The 14299-nt window shown below is 42.0% G+C and overlaps 1 protein-coding gene across 11 annotated transcripts in view; it reads left to right on the forward strand.

Annotated features, from left to right (window-relative positions):
* fgfr3 (fibroblast growth factor receptor 3) overlaps positions 1 to 923 on the forward strand; it is a 115536-nt gene extending 114613 nt beyond the window's left edge. For all 11 annotated transcript variants that reach the window (XM_077563809.1, XM_077563819.1, XM_077563800.1 and 8 more), the window contains 2 exons: positions 253 to 358; positions 711 to 923. In XM_077563809.1, coding sequence (XP_077419935.1) covers positions 253 to 358; positions 711 to 884 — 280 coding nt within the window. In that variant the 3' untranslated portion in view covers positions 885 to 923. The remainder of the gene's footprint in view (positions 1 to 252; positions 359 to 710) is intronic.
* The last annotated feature ends 13376 nt before the right edge of the window (positions 924 to 14299 follow it).

The following is a 14299-nucleotide window of genomic DNA, read 5'->3' on the forward strand; positions in this document are numbered from 1 at the left end:
GTCGTTTTGTACAGAATAAAAAAATAAATAAAAATGCAGAAAATTGCAAGAAAAAGAATTATAACATTGAAATTGTCATCTGACGTGAAAATTCTTCTTACAAAAAAAAAAAAAAGTGGCAAATGAAAGTTGCTGACGAGGTTTGTGTGCATCGCAGAACGTGCGGAAGCTAAGCTAACAGGCTAAGCTAACAGGCTAAGCTAACAGGCTAAGCTAACAGGCTAAGCTAACGCGCTGGCGTGTGCGTTGCAGGTACATGATCATGCGCGAGTGCTGGCACGCCGTGCCGTCGCAAAGGCCGACCTTCCGCCAGCTGGTGGAAGATCACGACCGCGTTCTGTCCATGACCTCCACCGACGTAAGTTCGTCACAATATCAACACTTTTGAAATAACATCATGACGAGGGGTTTTTTTTTTTTTTGGTCCAACTTTTTTCCCGCAAAGGTTTTGTCCGGCAACTCCAGACGAGAGCTCGATGTAAAATCATCCTGTTTTTTATTTGGGGCTCATTTTTTGGAAAGCGACGTCACTAATGACATTCGTAGAAAAGTTGACAAAATAAAGACATTGTGCAAATTGTGACTCCATTTTGCTGAAATAAATAGAATAATTTGGGGTGTCAGGCCATTTTTAATCGCATGACTGCAATAGTTAACTCATGATGTTCTGTCAAACGGTGCGCTAATGCAAAGTGTGTGCCCCCCCCCAGGAGTACTTGGACCTGTCGGTTCCGCTGGAGCAGTACTCGCCCACGTGCCAGGACTCCAACAGCACGTGCTCTTCGGGCGACGACTCGGTGTTCGCCCACGACGCGCCGGCCGACGAGCCGTGTCTTCCCAAGCAGCAGCTCCCCCCCGCCGACAGCGCCGCCGTCAAGACATGAAACGGCCGGAGCGGGAAGGGCGCCGGACCCCCCCCCCCCCCCCCCCCCAAAAAAAAAATCACCTCACCGAGACCAGCCAGGAGGATGCTCGGGAAACTTTGAAGGATTTTTTTTATCACAAAGTTTATTTTTGTACACGGCCAGTCTTTTGTTACGGACAATCTGTGGGAAAATGGGAATGTTGGGGGGGTGAAAACCAATCTGTGCCTACCGGGATGGAGGAACCCGGATTGGGGAAATCTTCCAAAGGTCGGACTCGAACGTTCTTCCAAAGTCCTCCAACGAGTCGGCTTCACCAACGACTTCCCAGAAGAGAATCGATTGTAAATACAGACTTGCAAAGAGGAGTTATTTTATTGGCATTTAGCGGAACAAAAACAAAAACAAAAAAAAGAGTTTTACACGGAAGCTACGGAGAAGACACTGTTGCCACAGAAATGTTTTTGGAGTTTAGGAAACCATTAAGGTGTATATTTGTAAAGATATTTATAGATCAACAGGTTTGGCTAAAAAGGCTGCACGAAAAGCTGATTTTTATTTTTCACTTTTTGGAAATCGGGCCCACAATCGGCACTCGGGTTTGGTAAATACGTTTTAGCGACACACTGGAAAGGAAACAATTGTGATTTACTAGGGGGGGAAATGACGTTTCGTTTCAAGACAAAAATATCGTAATGTTCTGACAAAAGTCAGAAAATTAACATTATTTTAAAAGAAAAAGAAAAATCTGAACATCAATTTAGTGAAGTTATGAGAAAAAAAAATACGCGTAATATTACCAGGGGGGGAAAATACATGGTGAAAAAGATTGTCAAGTTGAAGACTGAAAAAGTTACAAAGTAGAAATGTACCCCCAAAAAATAAAAAATAATTATATCACAGGGGAAAAAACTGGAAAAAAAATCAATAATATTATGAGAATTAAGTTGGAATATTATCACCGATTCTACAACAGTTCCAACAACGAAAATCGAGTTAACTGGAGTGATTTTTTTACAAGCCAAAAAAGTTCAAAGAAAACCATGGCAAAATTATGAGGAAAAAAAAACATCCAAAAAAATCAAAATTTTGCAAGAACAAAATTTGATGAGAAAAACGGAAGTGATGATGACGAGAAAAAGTTCCGAAATTTTATGAAAACAAATTAATATTAATATTACAAGAACAAAACTGTCATCGGGATAAACATGACTACCAAACAAGTTTTCCAAATATGATTCCATTTTTTTTCATCGCATCTTCACGACGTTTCCCCAAAACGGAACCCGTTTTTCTCACAACTTTTTTTTTTCCAGTCTTCTTCCAATTGTTGCTTTCCAGCGCGTCGCTGCTCCTGCTTTGTCTCGCGCTTTTTTATTTTTTGTTATTTTTGTCGTTTTCAAGCAAAAGAAGCGAGAATCTCCTGCTGAGTTGAGGCTCGCGAAGACGACGTTCACGTCTTGCTGGCCAAGAGGCGTTTGAGCACCCCGAGAAAAAAGTCCCATCATGCTTTGCACCTCAACAGGCAAGCGGAAGAAAAAGCAATATTTGTGTGCATGAGTGTGCGTGCGGATGTCACTCTTCGGTGTTAAAACTGACACGAAGTTGTGCTGTGCAACGTGAAAAAAAGATTTTCGTTTCTTGACGTTTTCTTTTCTTTTTTTTCCGTGTACTGTAAATGTGCGTGATTGTTCGTCAAAGTGCCAAATGAAGTCTTAAAAGTCTGTTTCACTGAGTCGCCAAAAGCGCAACGTGACACGGAAGCAAAGCATTATGGGATGAAAAGTGTTAAAGAAATGAAATTAGCTTTTGCTGCTACTTGAGGGGGGGAAAAAAATCCCAACAAGACCGTCAGAGTACTTAATCATTTGTCCCCTTTTAGTATTTCATTCTGCTGGGAGATAAAAAATAAATAAATAAATAAAAGCACCAAATATTTTGACAATAATAATAAATAGTATGAAATCAACAAGTCTTCCATTGATTTCTTTTTTTTTATTATTATTATTGTGATTGGAAGCAAAAATGGAAGGCACTTGTGTAAAAAGAAGTGAAGAAGAAACGGACATTTTTATTATTTATTCTTCCATGCTGTGCCCAAACTTTCCCTATGGTGAGAGTCTTTTTATTCGAGCGGCCTGCGTTTCTTTTTGCCTTTTTCTTTTTTTTGTGTGGTTCCTTTTTTGGCGAGCCAGATGACTCAACGCTGCCCCCTAGCTTTCAGGCTGACCCCGTCATTGTTTTTTCCGTGTCGTTGCCACGTCGCCGCGTTAAAAAGTTGACGTTAAAAACGAAAAAAGAGCAAATATACTTTATTTAACATTAGATTTGATGCTAATAGCTAGCATATTAGCAATTATGCTCACGTACAAAATATTTTTGACTGTTTATAAATTTTTTGTTTTACAACCGGGTGCGAGAAAAGCACAATTTGATGTAAAAAAAAAAAAAAGTTACGTCAATTCAATGAAAGCTCACAATGTACAGCACAGATTTAAAAAATGATCGCAATTGCCTGATTTTTAATTCAACTGTTGAGCGGCTGTAAATTACGACATTCACGTCACATTTTTCCTGTACGAAATATTTAGGAAATTTCTTAAATACAGATTTTAAAACAATTCACATGTTTTGCATGCAAATTCTAACTTTGAAACAAGTTCTAGTCAATCGTTTTTTTCAGTCCAAAATACACGATTTGACCTTAAATTTGTCATGAGCATGCTAACGACAGCTACGTTATTTGTTTGTTTCAAGCATTAAAAATGAAACGATGACGGTTGGCGACTCATCGGCTTTTTCAGTTGAATCTTCACTTTTCATTTTGTCCGATTGACTTTCTGAGTTGGATTACTTTCTTTTTTTTCGTTGTTTTTCCTCACACAGTGTTTTATCTTTGGTCAGATTAATTTATAGTTTGAAACGTGCTTGCTGTTGTACATAAGAGACGTTAGAACTTTTTTTTTTTTTTAGAGTTTTATTTAGCCGTGTGAGCTATTTTTGTTTGTTTTGCATTCCACTTTAGAGCGATTAGCAGCAGGCTTGTACCACATAATTTATTTTCAATAACATAGAAAAGTGGAACTAACCATTTGGCATTTTGTTGATGATGATGATGATGATGATGAAGAAGATGATGATGACGGATGCTGCGTAACATTCCGGCACGAGGCGGTGAAACGTTTGTGTGGCCGTGCCTGACAAAAACAAGTCGCTGTCTGTCAACAAGCAGCTTTTCAATAAACAGCTTATTATGTTGTCATAGTTTTTGTTTCATATTTTTTTTATGCAAGTGGGAAAAAAAAAGTGTTTTTCTAAATCGTCAAATAAGCAACATTACAATATGATGACACCAAAATTAAAATAACAAGTCAGTTTGTTTGCCTCTTTTTATGGATTTTTGGTTGGAAGGGAAAGTAGAAAAGTGGCAAGTTGCAATAAACAACAAACTCTTGAGTCTATTCATTGTTATTATTATGATGTCATCCTCTGTAGAATGGAGCACAAAAAGGCTTAATTGCCTCCATAATAATTTTTTTTAAATAAAAATAAAAAAATAAAAAATCAACAAAAATACTAAAATTGACTCATAAAAATGCACACAAAAAATGGTATTCTTGACAATTTAAAAAATTTAATTTACAAAATGAAGTTCAAACCATGTACATTTTTTGCAAAAAACGACAGCTAACAAGATCCAAAATACATGACCCAAAAAGTTTTAATTTAAAAAAAAAAAAAGAGTAAAAAATACAGAGGTGATTGTGGGCGGGGCTTGGTGCTGGGCAGTGGGGGGGTTTACAGGCGAGCGGCCTGCCCCCCCGCCAGCGGCTCTTTCCCGGGCCGCCTCAAGTGCTCCATTCACGAGGCTCCTGTGAGGGGCGCTTGTTTTTGCTGCTAAATGCCTCTTTCTCTTGCGGGGGCGTTTGCTGGACCTTTTACACTCCGAGACACACAACCCCACCACCCCCCCCCCCCCCACCCTTGCCACCCCCACCACTCCTCTTTTCCCTGCACAGCGTTGAAAGCTCAAAGGCCGAGTGCTGGAGTCAACTTGAAATGTCCAACGGCAGCAACATCGCACATCATTACACGTCCCACAAAATACAGAAGAAAAGGAAGAATCCGAATCCTCATTTGAAACCCTAAACCCATATTTTGAAACATGAACCCTCATTTGAAACTCTACTTTGAAACCCAGGCCGACTTTAAAACCCTAACTTGAAACCCGGAGAGTGAAACCCTGCCAGTGGCTAGAAACCCCAAATTGAAACCCTACCCCAAGTTTGAAATACTATTTTGAAACCTTAACCCTACATTAAAACGCTAACCCTCATTTGAAACCCTACCTTGAAACCCTACTTTCAAACTTCAACCCTAATTTGAAAATCTAAGACCACATTAAAACCCTACTTTGAAACCCTAACCATATGTTAAAAACCTCATTTGAAACCCCAAATGATAGTTTGAAACCCTAAACCCTTTCAAAACTGAGATCTCATTTTGGCAGTTGAATTTTGTAACCAATAATTTTTTAGCCACTGTTTCACAATTGTGACCCTGCTTTGAAAAGGTCATGCTACTTAAAAATTAAAAAAAAATATATATATATATATATATATATATATATATATATATATATATATATATATATATATATATATATTTGTATTTTTTTGTGTACAAAGTATACTTTATTTTCCTTAAAAATGTAAATATACTTTTTTTTTTTAAATTAAAAATGTGTATTCCTAAGATTAGCCATTTTTTCTTACAGTGCATTCATTTTCTACCTTTTGTGAATACAAACATTTGTTCTCTTTTCATTTTACATTTAAAAGAACTCTCTTGAAATAAATCAACATCACGTTGTGGGAAAATTTGTAAGAAAACAAAATGAAAAGTGGAGTCAGAAGTCAGTTTGCAGATAAGACTCACGGAGCATTTCGGAAGAGAAAAAAAAAACACTCACCCTTTCTGGAGTCCTTGGAGGGTGTGCTGGAGAGCGCACCCCCTGGAGACTCCCTCGTTCTACTGGGGGACTTCAACGCTCACGTGGGTAATGACAGTGAGACCTGGAGGGGCGTGATTGGGAGGAATGGCCCCCCCGATCGAAACCCGAGTGGTGTTTTGTTACTGGACTTCTGTGCTCGCCACGGACTGTCCATAACGAACACCATGTTCAAGCACAAGAGTGTCCATATGTGCACCTGGCACCAGGACACCCTAGGCCGTAGTTCGATGATCGACTTTGTAGTCGTGTCATCGGACTTGCGGCCGTATGTGTTGGACACTCGGGTTAAGAGAGGGGCGGAGCTGTCAACTGATCACCACCTGGTGGTGTGTTGGCTCCGATGGCGGGGTAAGATGCCGGTCCGACCAGGCAGGCCCAAACGTACTGTGAGGGTCTGCTGGGAACGTCTGGCAGAATCCCCTGTCAGAAAGAGTTTCAACGCCCATCTCCGGCAGAGCTTCTCCATTGTCCCGGGGGAGGCGGGGGACATTGAGTCCGAGTGGACCATGTTCCGCGCTTCAATTGTTGAGGCGGCCGATCGGAGCTGTGGCCGTAAGGTGGTTGGTGCCTGTCGTGGCGGCAATCCTCGAACCCGCTGGTGGACACCAGCGGTAAGGGATGCCGTCAAGCTGAAGAAGGAGTCCTATCGGGCCTTTTTGGCCTGTGGGACTCCGGAGGCTGCTGACGGGTACCGGCTGGCCAAGCGGAATGCGGCTTTGGCGGTCGCTGAGGCAAAAACTCGGGCATGGGAGGAGTTCGGTGAGGCCATGGAAAACGACTTCCGGACGGCTTCGAGGAAATTCTGGTCCACCATCCGGCGTCTCAGGAGAGGAAAGCAGTGCACCGTTAACACTGTGTATAGTGGAGACGGAGTGCTGTTGACCTCGACTCGGGACGTCGTGAACCGGTGGGGAGAGTACTTCGAAGACCTCCTCAATTCCACCAACACGCCTTCCTTTGAGGAAGCAGGGTCTGGGGACTCTGAAGTGGGCTCCCCTATCTCTGGGGTCGAAGTCGCCGAGGTGGTTGGAAAGCTTCTCGGTGGCAGGGCCTCGGGGGTGGATGAGATCCGCCCGGAGTTCCTGAAGGCTCTGGATGTTGTGGGGCTGTCGTGGTTGACACGTCTCTGCAGCATCGCGTGGACATCGGGGACGGTGCCTCTGGATTGGCAGACCGGGGTGGTGGTTCCCCTTTTTAAGAAGGGGGACCGGAGGGTGTGTTCCAACTTTAGAGGGATCACACTCCTCAGCCTCCCAGGTAAGGTCTATTCAGGGGTGCTGGAGAGGAGGGTCCGTCGGGAGGTCGAATCTCGGATCCAGGAGGAGCAGTGTGGTTTTCGTCCCGGCCGTGGAACAGTGGACCAGCTCTACACCCTCAGCAGGATCCTCGAGGGTGCGTGGGAATTCGCCCAACCAGTCCACATGTGCTTTGTGGACTTGGAGAAGGCGTTTGACCGTGTACCTCGGGGAGTTCTGTGGGGGGTGCTTCGGGAGTATGGGTTACCGAGCCCCCTGATACGGGCCATTCGGTCCCTGTACGACCGATGTCAGAGTTTGGTCCGCATTGCCGGCAGTAAGTCGAATTTGTTTCCGGTGAGGGTTGGACTCCGCCAAGGTTGCCCTTTGTCACCGATTCTGTTCATAACTTTTATGGACAGAATTTCTAGGCGTAGCCGAGGCGTTGAGGGGGTCCGGTTTGGTGGCCTCAGCATTGCATCTCTGCTTTTTGCAGATGATGTGGTGCTGTTGGCTTCTTCAAGCCGTGACCTCCAGCTCTCGCTGGAGCGGTTCGCAGCCGAGTGTGAAGCGGTTGGGATGAGGATCAGCACCTCCAAGTCCGAGACCATGGTCCTCAGTCGGAAAAGGGTGGAGTGCCCTCTCCGGGTCGGGGAGGAGGTCCTGCCCCAAGTGGAGGAGTTCAAGTATCTTGGGGTCTTGTTCACGAGTGAGGGTAGGTTAGAGCGGGAGATCGACAGGCGGATCGGTGCAGCGTCTGCAGTGATGCGGACGCTGTATCGGTCCGTTGTGGTGAAGAAGGAGCTGAGCCGAAAGGCGAAGCTCTCGATTTACCGGTCGATCTACGTTCCTACCCTCACCTATGGCCACGAGCTGTGGGTCGTGACCGAAAGAACAAGATCCCGGATACAAGCGGCCGAAATGAGTTTCCTCCGCAGGGTAGCCGGGCTCTCCCTTAGAGATAGGGTGAGAAGCTCGGTCATCCGAGAGGGACTCAGCGTCGAGTCGCTGCTCCTCCACGTTGAGAGGAACCAGTTGAGGTGGCTCGGGCATCTGGTTCGGATGCCTCCTGGACGCCTCCCTGGGGAGGTGTTCCGGGCATGTCCTACCGGCAGGAGGCCCCGGGGACGACCCAGGACACGCTGGAGAGACTATGTCTCTCGGCTGTCCTGGGAACGCCTTGGGGTCCCGTCGGATGAGCTGGCTGAAGTGGCTGGGGAGAGGGAAGTCTGGGCTTCCCTGCTAAAGCTGCTGCCCCCGCGACCCGACCCCGGATAAGCGGAAGAAGACGGACGGACGGACGAAAAAAAAAAACAGTTGCGTGCGTCATTCGACGACTTGATTGTCGTGTTGTTCTCGCCGTGATTAAGGCGGGAAAATGCTGCCACATGTGAAAGGCGTCACCTCGCTTTCACCTTGAGCGTAAACACGCACACACCATGACGACGAGGCGGCGGGCGGCGGTCGCGCGCGTCCGTGCGGAATTTCAAACCTTGACGCGAAAACGCCGCCGACGGGCGGGAAGTTTCCAGCCGCCGCTTGATGATGTCATCGATTAAAATGGCGGCCGGGTGTCATGTGGGAGGCGTTTTTTTTTTTTTTGACACGGTGGGAAAAGAACAGAAGTGACGGGAATGTTCCCCCTTGGAAAAATTGTCTTCACGGGATGTGCGTGCGCACGGCGAGCGACGCATGCAGACAACTTTGAACTGTCAACAAACCTTGACAAACTTGACAAAATCCATCAACAATTATGGCCAAAGATGTTCAACAAACCTCTCCAACTGTCCCTTTCTGTTGGCATAAATAGCAGGATTGAAGAGGATCTAACATTCAATCAAAATGAAATACTTCCCTCTTTCATTTTTCTTCTGTCACATTTAATGTCCCAAAAAAAAATGTGTGCGCTGCCATCTAGTGGTCCACACGAGAATTACACACACAAAAATAAACGGCAGACAGAACTAATTAAAGATATATAAATATGTAAATAAATGAATAAGAAAATCAAAATCAAATGAAATAGTGGTACCGCAAACCCAGAACACATGATGGAGGGGGTGCTCTGCATTTTATTATTATTATTATTTGTTATTGTACAGATGTGAATAAAGTAATTTATGTACGCAATATGTCCAATTTGCGGCACCGTATCTGTTTTCATTTAACATTTATTCCTTGTTCTTAGTTAGGATAGGTGGAATATTACAGATTGCTGACATACCAGAAAAAAAATTCAATATCACAGGTAAGTTTCACATTTGATAAGTTAGATAACGTTAAAACACTGGCAAAAAAAGAAGCAGCGTTTTTTGAAAAATTAAACCTTTTTATGATATTGAAATGTATGGTTAGAATTGTGATGACGTTTTTTATTGTTAATTTTACATATTTAATTTATTTTAGTAGTGTTACGTCAACAAACCATTTTTAAAAAAAAAACATTAATTTTGTAGTCATGAAGACGATCAGGGGAAATGTAGTGGCGTAAACGTGAAAGTTGACAGAAATATAAATAAACTAAAGTACAGAATTCTAAGACTGACTCTTACTTTAAACACATCAGGAGTCCTTAAAGAATTAAATAAAATTTAAGCCAAAGAACAAATCTAATGTAATCCTTCAATTCAGGCAGTGCGAGGGCAGCCGTTCCGGCTTTCGAGGACCCGAGGGACTTTCAACTCCAGTTCAGCCGCTCACGGGAATAATTGCTTAACACATTCACAGGGTCGTCAAAAAGCTATGAATGTTTAAAGAATTTAAAAAAAATACACTACATGTGTATAGTATCATGTAGCATGTATGTATAGCGTGTAACTGGTAGGCGAAGGTCACATTTCATTTCCTGGTGGTTTAAAAAAAAAAAGAAAGAAACAGAACAAAAAGTCAACACCAGCGAGCCCGGTGCCTCGTGTGGTCGGCCATGTAATTACACATCATGTCATTATAGTATCATATGTACGTGAGTGCAGCCAAACCCAAACGCCCCCCTCCCCCCTCCCTCTCTTTCCCCCTCCCGGCTCATTTCTTTACCCGGCAACAGTGGCCACAAGTTGGACTAACGGCACAGTTGCGACATGGCTTATAGCACGCTAACGTTACAAAACACTTTTCAATTGGAAAGCAAATAAAAGATCAGCACATTGTATGCATAATTATAGTGCACATGTAATTTTGTTTGTGTGTGCGCGCGCACGCGTGTAATTATAGTGGTAATGTAGCGCGTTGAGACAGTACCGTAATAGATTTCCTTGTTTTTCGTACCCGCGCTTGTTTTTGCTGGCTCTTTTGAAAATGAAAGTTGCCCACATGAAAAACAGACTCAAAATGACCACACGCGTGTCTCATGTGTGTGTGTGTGCGTGTACATGTATGTAGCTACTGTATGCTTATGTGTGACTTTAAATCACTACTTTTATCTGTCCTCTAAAATGTAGACGAGATATCAACAACAATCCGTCAAAGTCTTGGATTTTTTTCATACTGTATCTTTTATATACATGGCCGGGTTTCATGGCTTCAAATTATGCGCCTATTTTTAATCTGGCAAAGTGTGTAATTTCAACCAGGATAGCAATTAGCTCAATATGGGTTAGCGTGCTAGCGCGTTGTCAGCAATGCCGCGGTTAGCATGAACGATGCTAACATTGAAACACAAACGCAGACTGACCCGTAGTATTTTTTCATTGCTACGACGTTTGACGTGACAGAACACGTCGAAATCCGCCCAACGTTATTAGCATGTTGACATGTCAGATGCTAACCATGCTCGAGTTGTAACTTTGAGGGGAAAACAAAGTCAGCTAAAGTACACGTTGTACACTTTAAAAAATGTCAAATGTTTGTAAACATCCAAACAAACATCAATAAAAGAAAAATAAATCTGCCTTTACTTTGTAGCTGAAAAGGGATGGATGCCGCTTCCAGATCCGTCGAGGCGGGCTGTGAACGTCTCATCGTCATCACGAGGGCAGCAGGAGGCAAGCGAGGGTCGCTGTTGCCTAGCAACCGACCACTGATGATCTTTCTCCACCAGGTCGGCTTAGCCACTTTTTATTCTCCACACGCATCTGCGACATTTGACCATACTTTACTACGATCATATCTTTTCATTATTTTCATATACGTGATCATATAAAATGTAAAAAAAAATGATTTCATTCGTAATTAATAACAATAAAAAAATATTGAAAAAATTATAATATATAATAATAATAATAATAATATTCATATTAAAGTAAAATGAATAAATGATTATTTGAAGTTTTTTAATAAAAGGGTATGCATATACCAAATTTAAAAAATGTAAATAATGAAATAAATGTAAAAATAGAACAAAATTATTGAAAACAACTACAAACAGTTAAATAATTTATTTGAATAATTAAAACAATCTAAATAAAAGTAAAAACAAAATGAAATAAATTAATAGCAAAAAATGGGGATAAACCAGAAAAGCTTTTTTTTTCTTTTTTTTTTAATCAAAATTGAAAAATTAAGCCAATTTATATTTTAAACTTTCAACTCACAAAATGTTTGTTCTTGAAGCTTGAGTGGACTTTTTTTTTTTTTTTTTTTTTGCATTCTTAAACGTGACTGGCCTAACATGAATATTCCCTCTTGGATCTTTGCTTTGCAACATCTGGCATGAACGTCTCCACTCACAGACACGGGGGAGAGCCCACCCCCCCTCCCTGTGAGGTGTGTGTGTGTGTGGGGGGGGGGGGGGGGTGGATTAAAAAACATGGCACAGGAGAAAAGCCTGGAGGTCAATGGCGGAGACATCTTCTTCTTTCTTCTCGCTCGCTCACTTGGCCTCGCTTTCATCTGCTGCAGTGAAGGAGGATGAAGATGAGGAAGAGGAAGAGGAAGAGGAAGAGGAAGGGAAGGGAAGGGAAGGGAAGGGGGGTCCCTACGGAGAGCAGGAGTCCACAGAAGGCGTTGTAGGGCAGCCCCAACCTTTGGATGTCACGTCCAACCCGGGATGAAAGGATTTGCCGGTAAAGAAGTTTTACCGCCGGTGGAAATTTAAGCTCACAACTGCTAGTTAGTTGCTAGTTGAGTTGTTTGGTGGCTTCTCACTTCAGGTGCACAAAAGCAACAACAAAAAAGATTTTTGCTTAGCGTTCTCCATTACCTTTTGAATTTTTTGCATCTGTTATTTTCATTTCTGAATTTTTCACTTCAAACAGATCAACTTTTTCCCCATTTTTTAAATTTTATTTCTTAGGTTGCAAAAAAATAGAAATTTTTACTAATATTTTTTAAATAGTATTTTCAATTTTTCATTTAAAATATTCCAATATAATACAAAATAAATAAAATTTGCATCTTTTTTTTTTTTTTTTACTCTAGTTTATTTCCTAATTTTGTCTACTTTATATATGTGTGTATGTATTTTTCAACAAATAAGTGTATTTTTTTATATTATGATTTTTTTTTTTTTTGTCTCACGTGTTTGTTTTTTCCACATCTTTTTCTCATGTGTAAGTTTGGTTTCAAAGTAAGGTTTGAAGCCAACATTGGGGTTTGAAATCTCGTTGCTGGTTATCGATACGGTTGATTGTAAGCGTGGTAGCATCAAGTGTGCTTATTATGGGATATCGTCTTCAGCTGTCCATTCATTCGTGAGTTTATTGGACTTTTTGCACCGGAGAGCCTGACAGCGGATGCTCACTCTTACCCACAAGTCCTCGTAGCGTACTGGACCCCTCCCACTTTACGGTGGTGTTGGTGGTGCGACGCTTAGCCGTGAAATGGGCACACATTTAAATTCAGGAGTTGAAAGGATGAAGTGGGTCAATCCCGCAATTGTCACGCTGGATGTCACGGGAAGAAACAAGAACCAGATTGGACTCTCTTTTATTGGCAGGGTCACTCAAAAGTCACAGGTAGGGTTTCAAATCAGGGTTTTAAGGCTGGGGAAGGGATTCGACGAAGCCATGGTTCGAGACTCAAACAAAGGCGAACGTTTCCAATTAGGCTTGCAAACAAGGCTTTCACTTTCAAGTTAGGATTTAAAGAATGGGCTTTAAATTAGGATTTTAAGACAAGGCTTCATTTTCAAATTAGGCTTTTAAGTGTAGGTAGCATTTAGATTTCATTTCAAAACAGGATTAGGCTTCAAATAAGGGCTGCATGCCAGGCTTGGGTTTTCAAATGAGGGTTCAAACCACGGTTCGGCCTTCAAACGATGCTTTCAAACAAGAGAAAGTGTTTCAAGTCAGACATAAGATTTTAAAGGCATGGCTATGCTTTTAATTGGGGTTTCAAGATACAGTTGGGGATTCAAATTTAGGTTTCAAGTAAGATTTTGGCTTTCACATCAGTACAAGGCTTAACCTGGGATTTTAAATTAGGATTTTAGGCCAGTATTTCAAATGGGGGTTTCAAAACAGGATTCAGGCTGTCAAGTCAGTGATGAGGGTTTCAAACAAGTGTTTGGGCTCCAAATGAGGGTTTCAAAACAGGATTTAGGGTGTCAAGAGTTTAGGTTTGAAATCATCTGAAACGAGTTCGGATCAGGTCATTCCATTCATTCGTTTCCCCCCCAGCACGTTTAGAAGTGTTCCTCTGCCGCCCTCTAGTGGCCAACATCATTTTGCTCAAATAAACGTTCAACCTTTCTTACACGTCAGCGGGCGGGAAAAGGATCTTGACTCAAGTTTGTATTTTTCTGGCAAGTTTTTATTTGCATGCCCAACATTTAAACTGATGATTCTACTTTCTACTTCTTACCATGTCAAAATAGGGTGTGTGTGTTTTTTTTTTTCAACCTCGATGTATGCTTTCCTCCTACAAATGGGAGGAAGGTAAAAACAAACATATACAAGTATATTACTATTTAATTTATGGACTTTTCGATTATTTAAAATAAATATGATCATAAAATATATCAATTGCCCTGTTGTCAAATGACAACGAAGGTTTCAAGTCAGGATTAGGGTTCGAAACAAGCATGAAGGATTCAATATAAAAGGGTTTCAACAGGGCCACCGTTTTAAAAATGGGGTTTGAAGCCAGGGTTTCGGTTTCAAAAAGTCTTCCAAGCCACAGTTAGGTGAAAAATATTTGCTTTCAAGGCAGGTTTCTGGTTTCAAATTCAGTTTTTTTAGTCAAGGTGAGCTTTCAAATGAGGCTTTCAACTCTCGTTAGGGTTTCAATCAAGGTTTTCAAATTGTACCGCT

Source organism: Vanacampus margaritifer, chromosome 1, assembly GCF_051991255.1.
Source record: "Vanacampus margaritifer isolate UIUO_Vmar chromosome 1, RoL_Vmar_1.0, whole genome shotgun sequence".
Taxonomy (NCBI): domain Eukaryota; kingdom Metazoa; phylum Chordata; class Actinopteri; order Syngnathiformes; family Syngnathidae; genus Vanacampus; species Vanacampus margaritifer.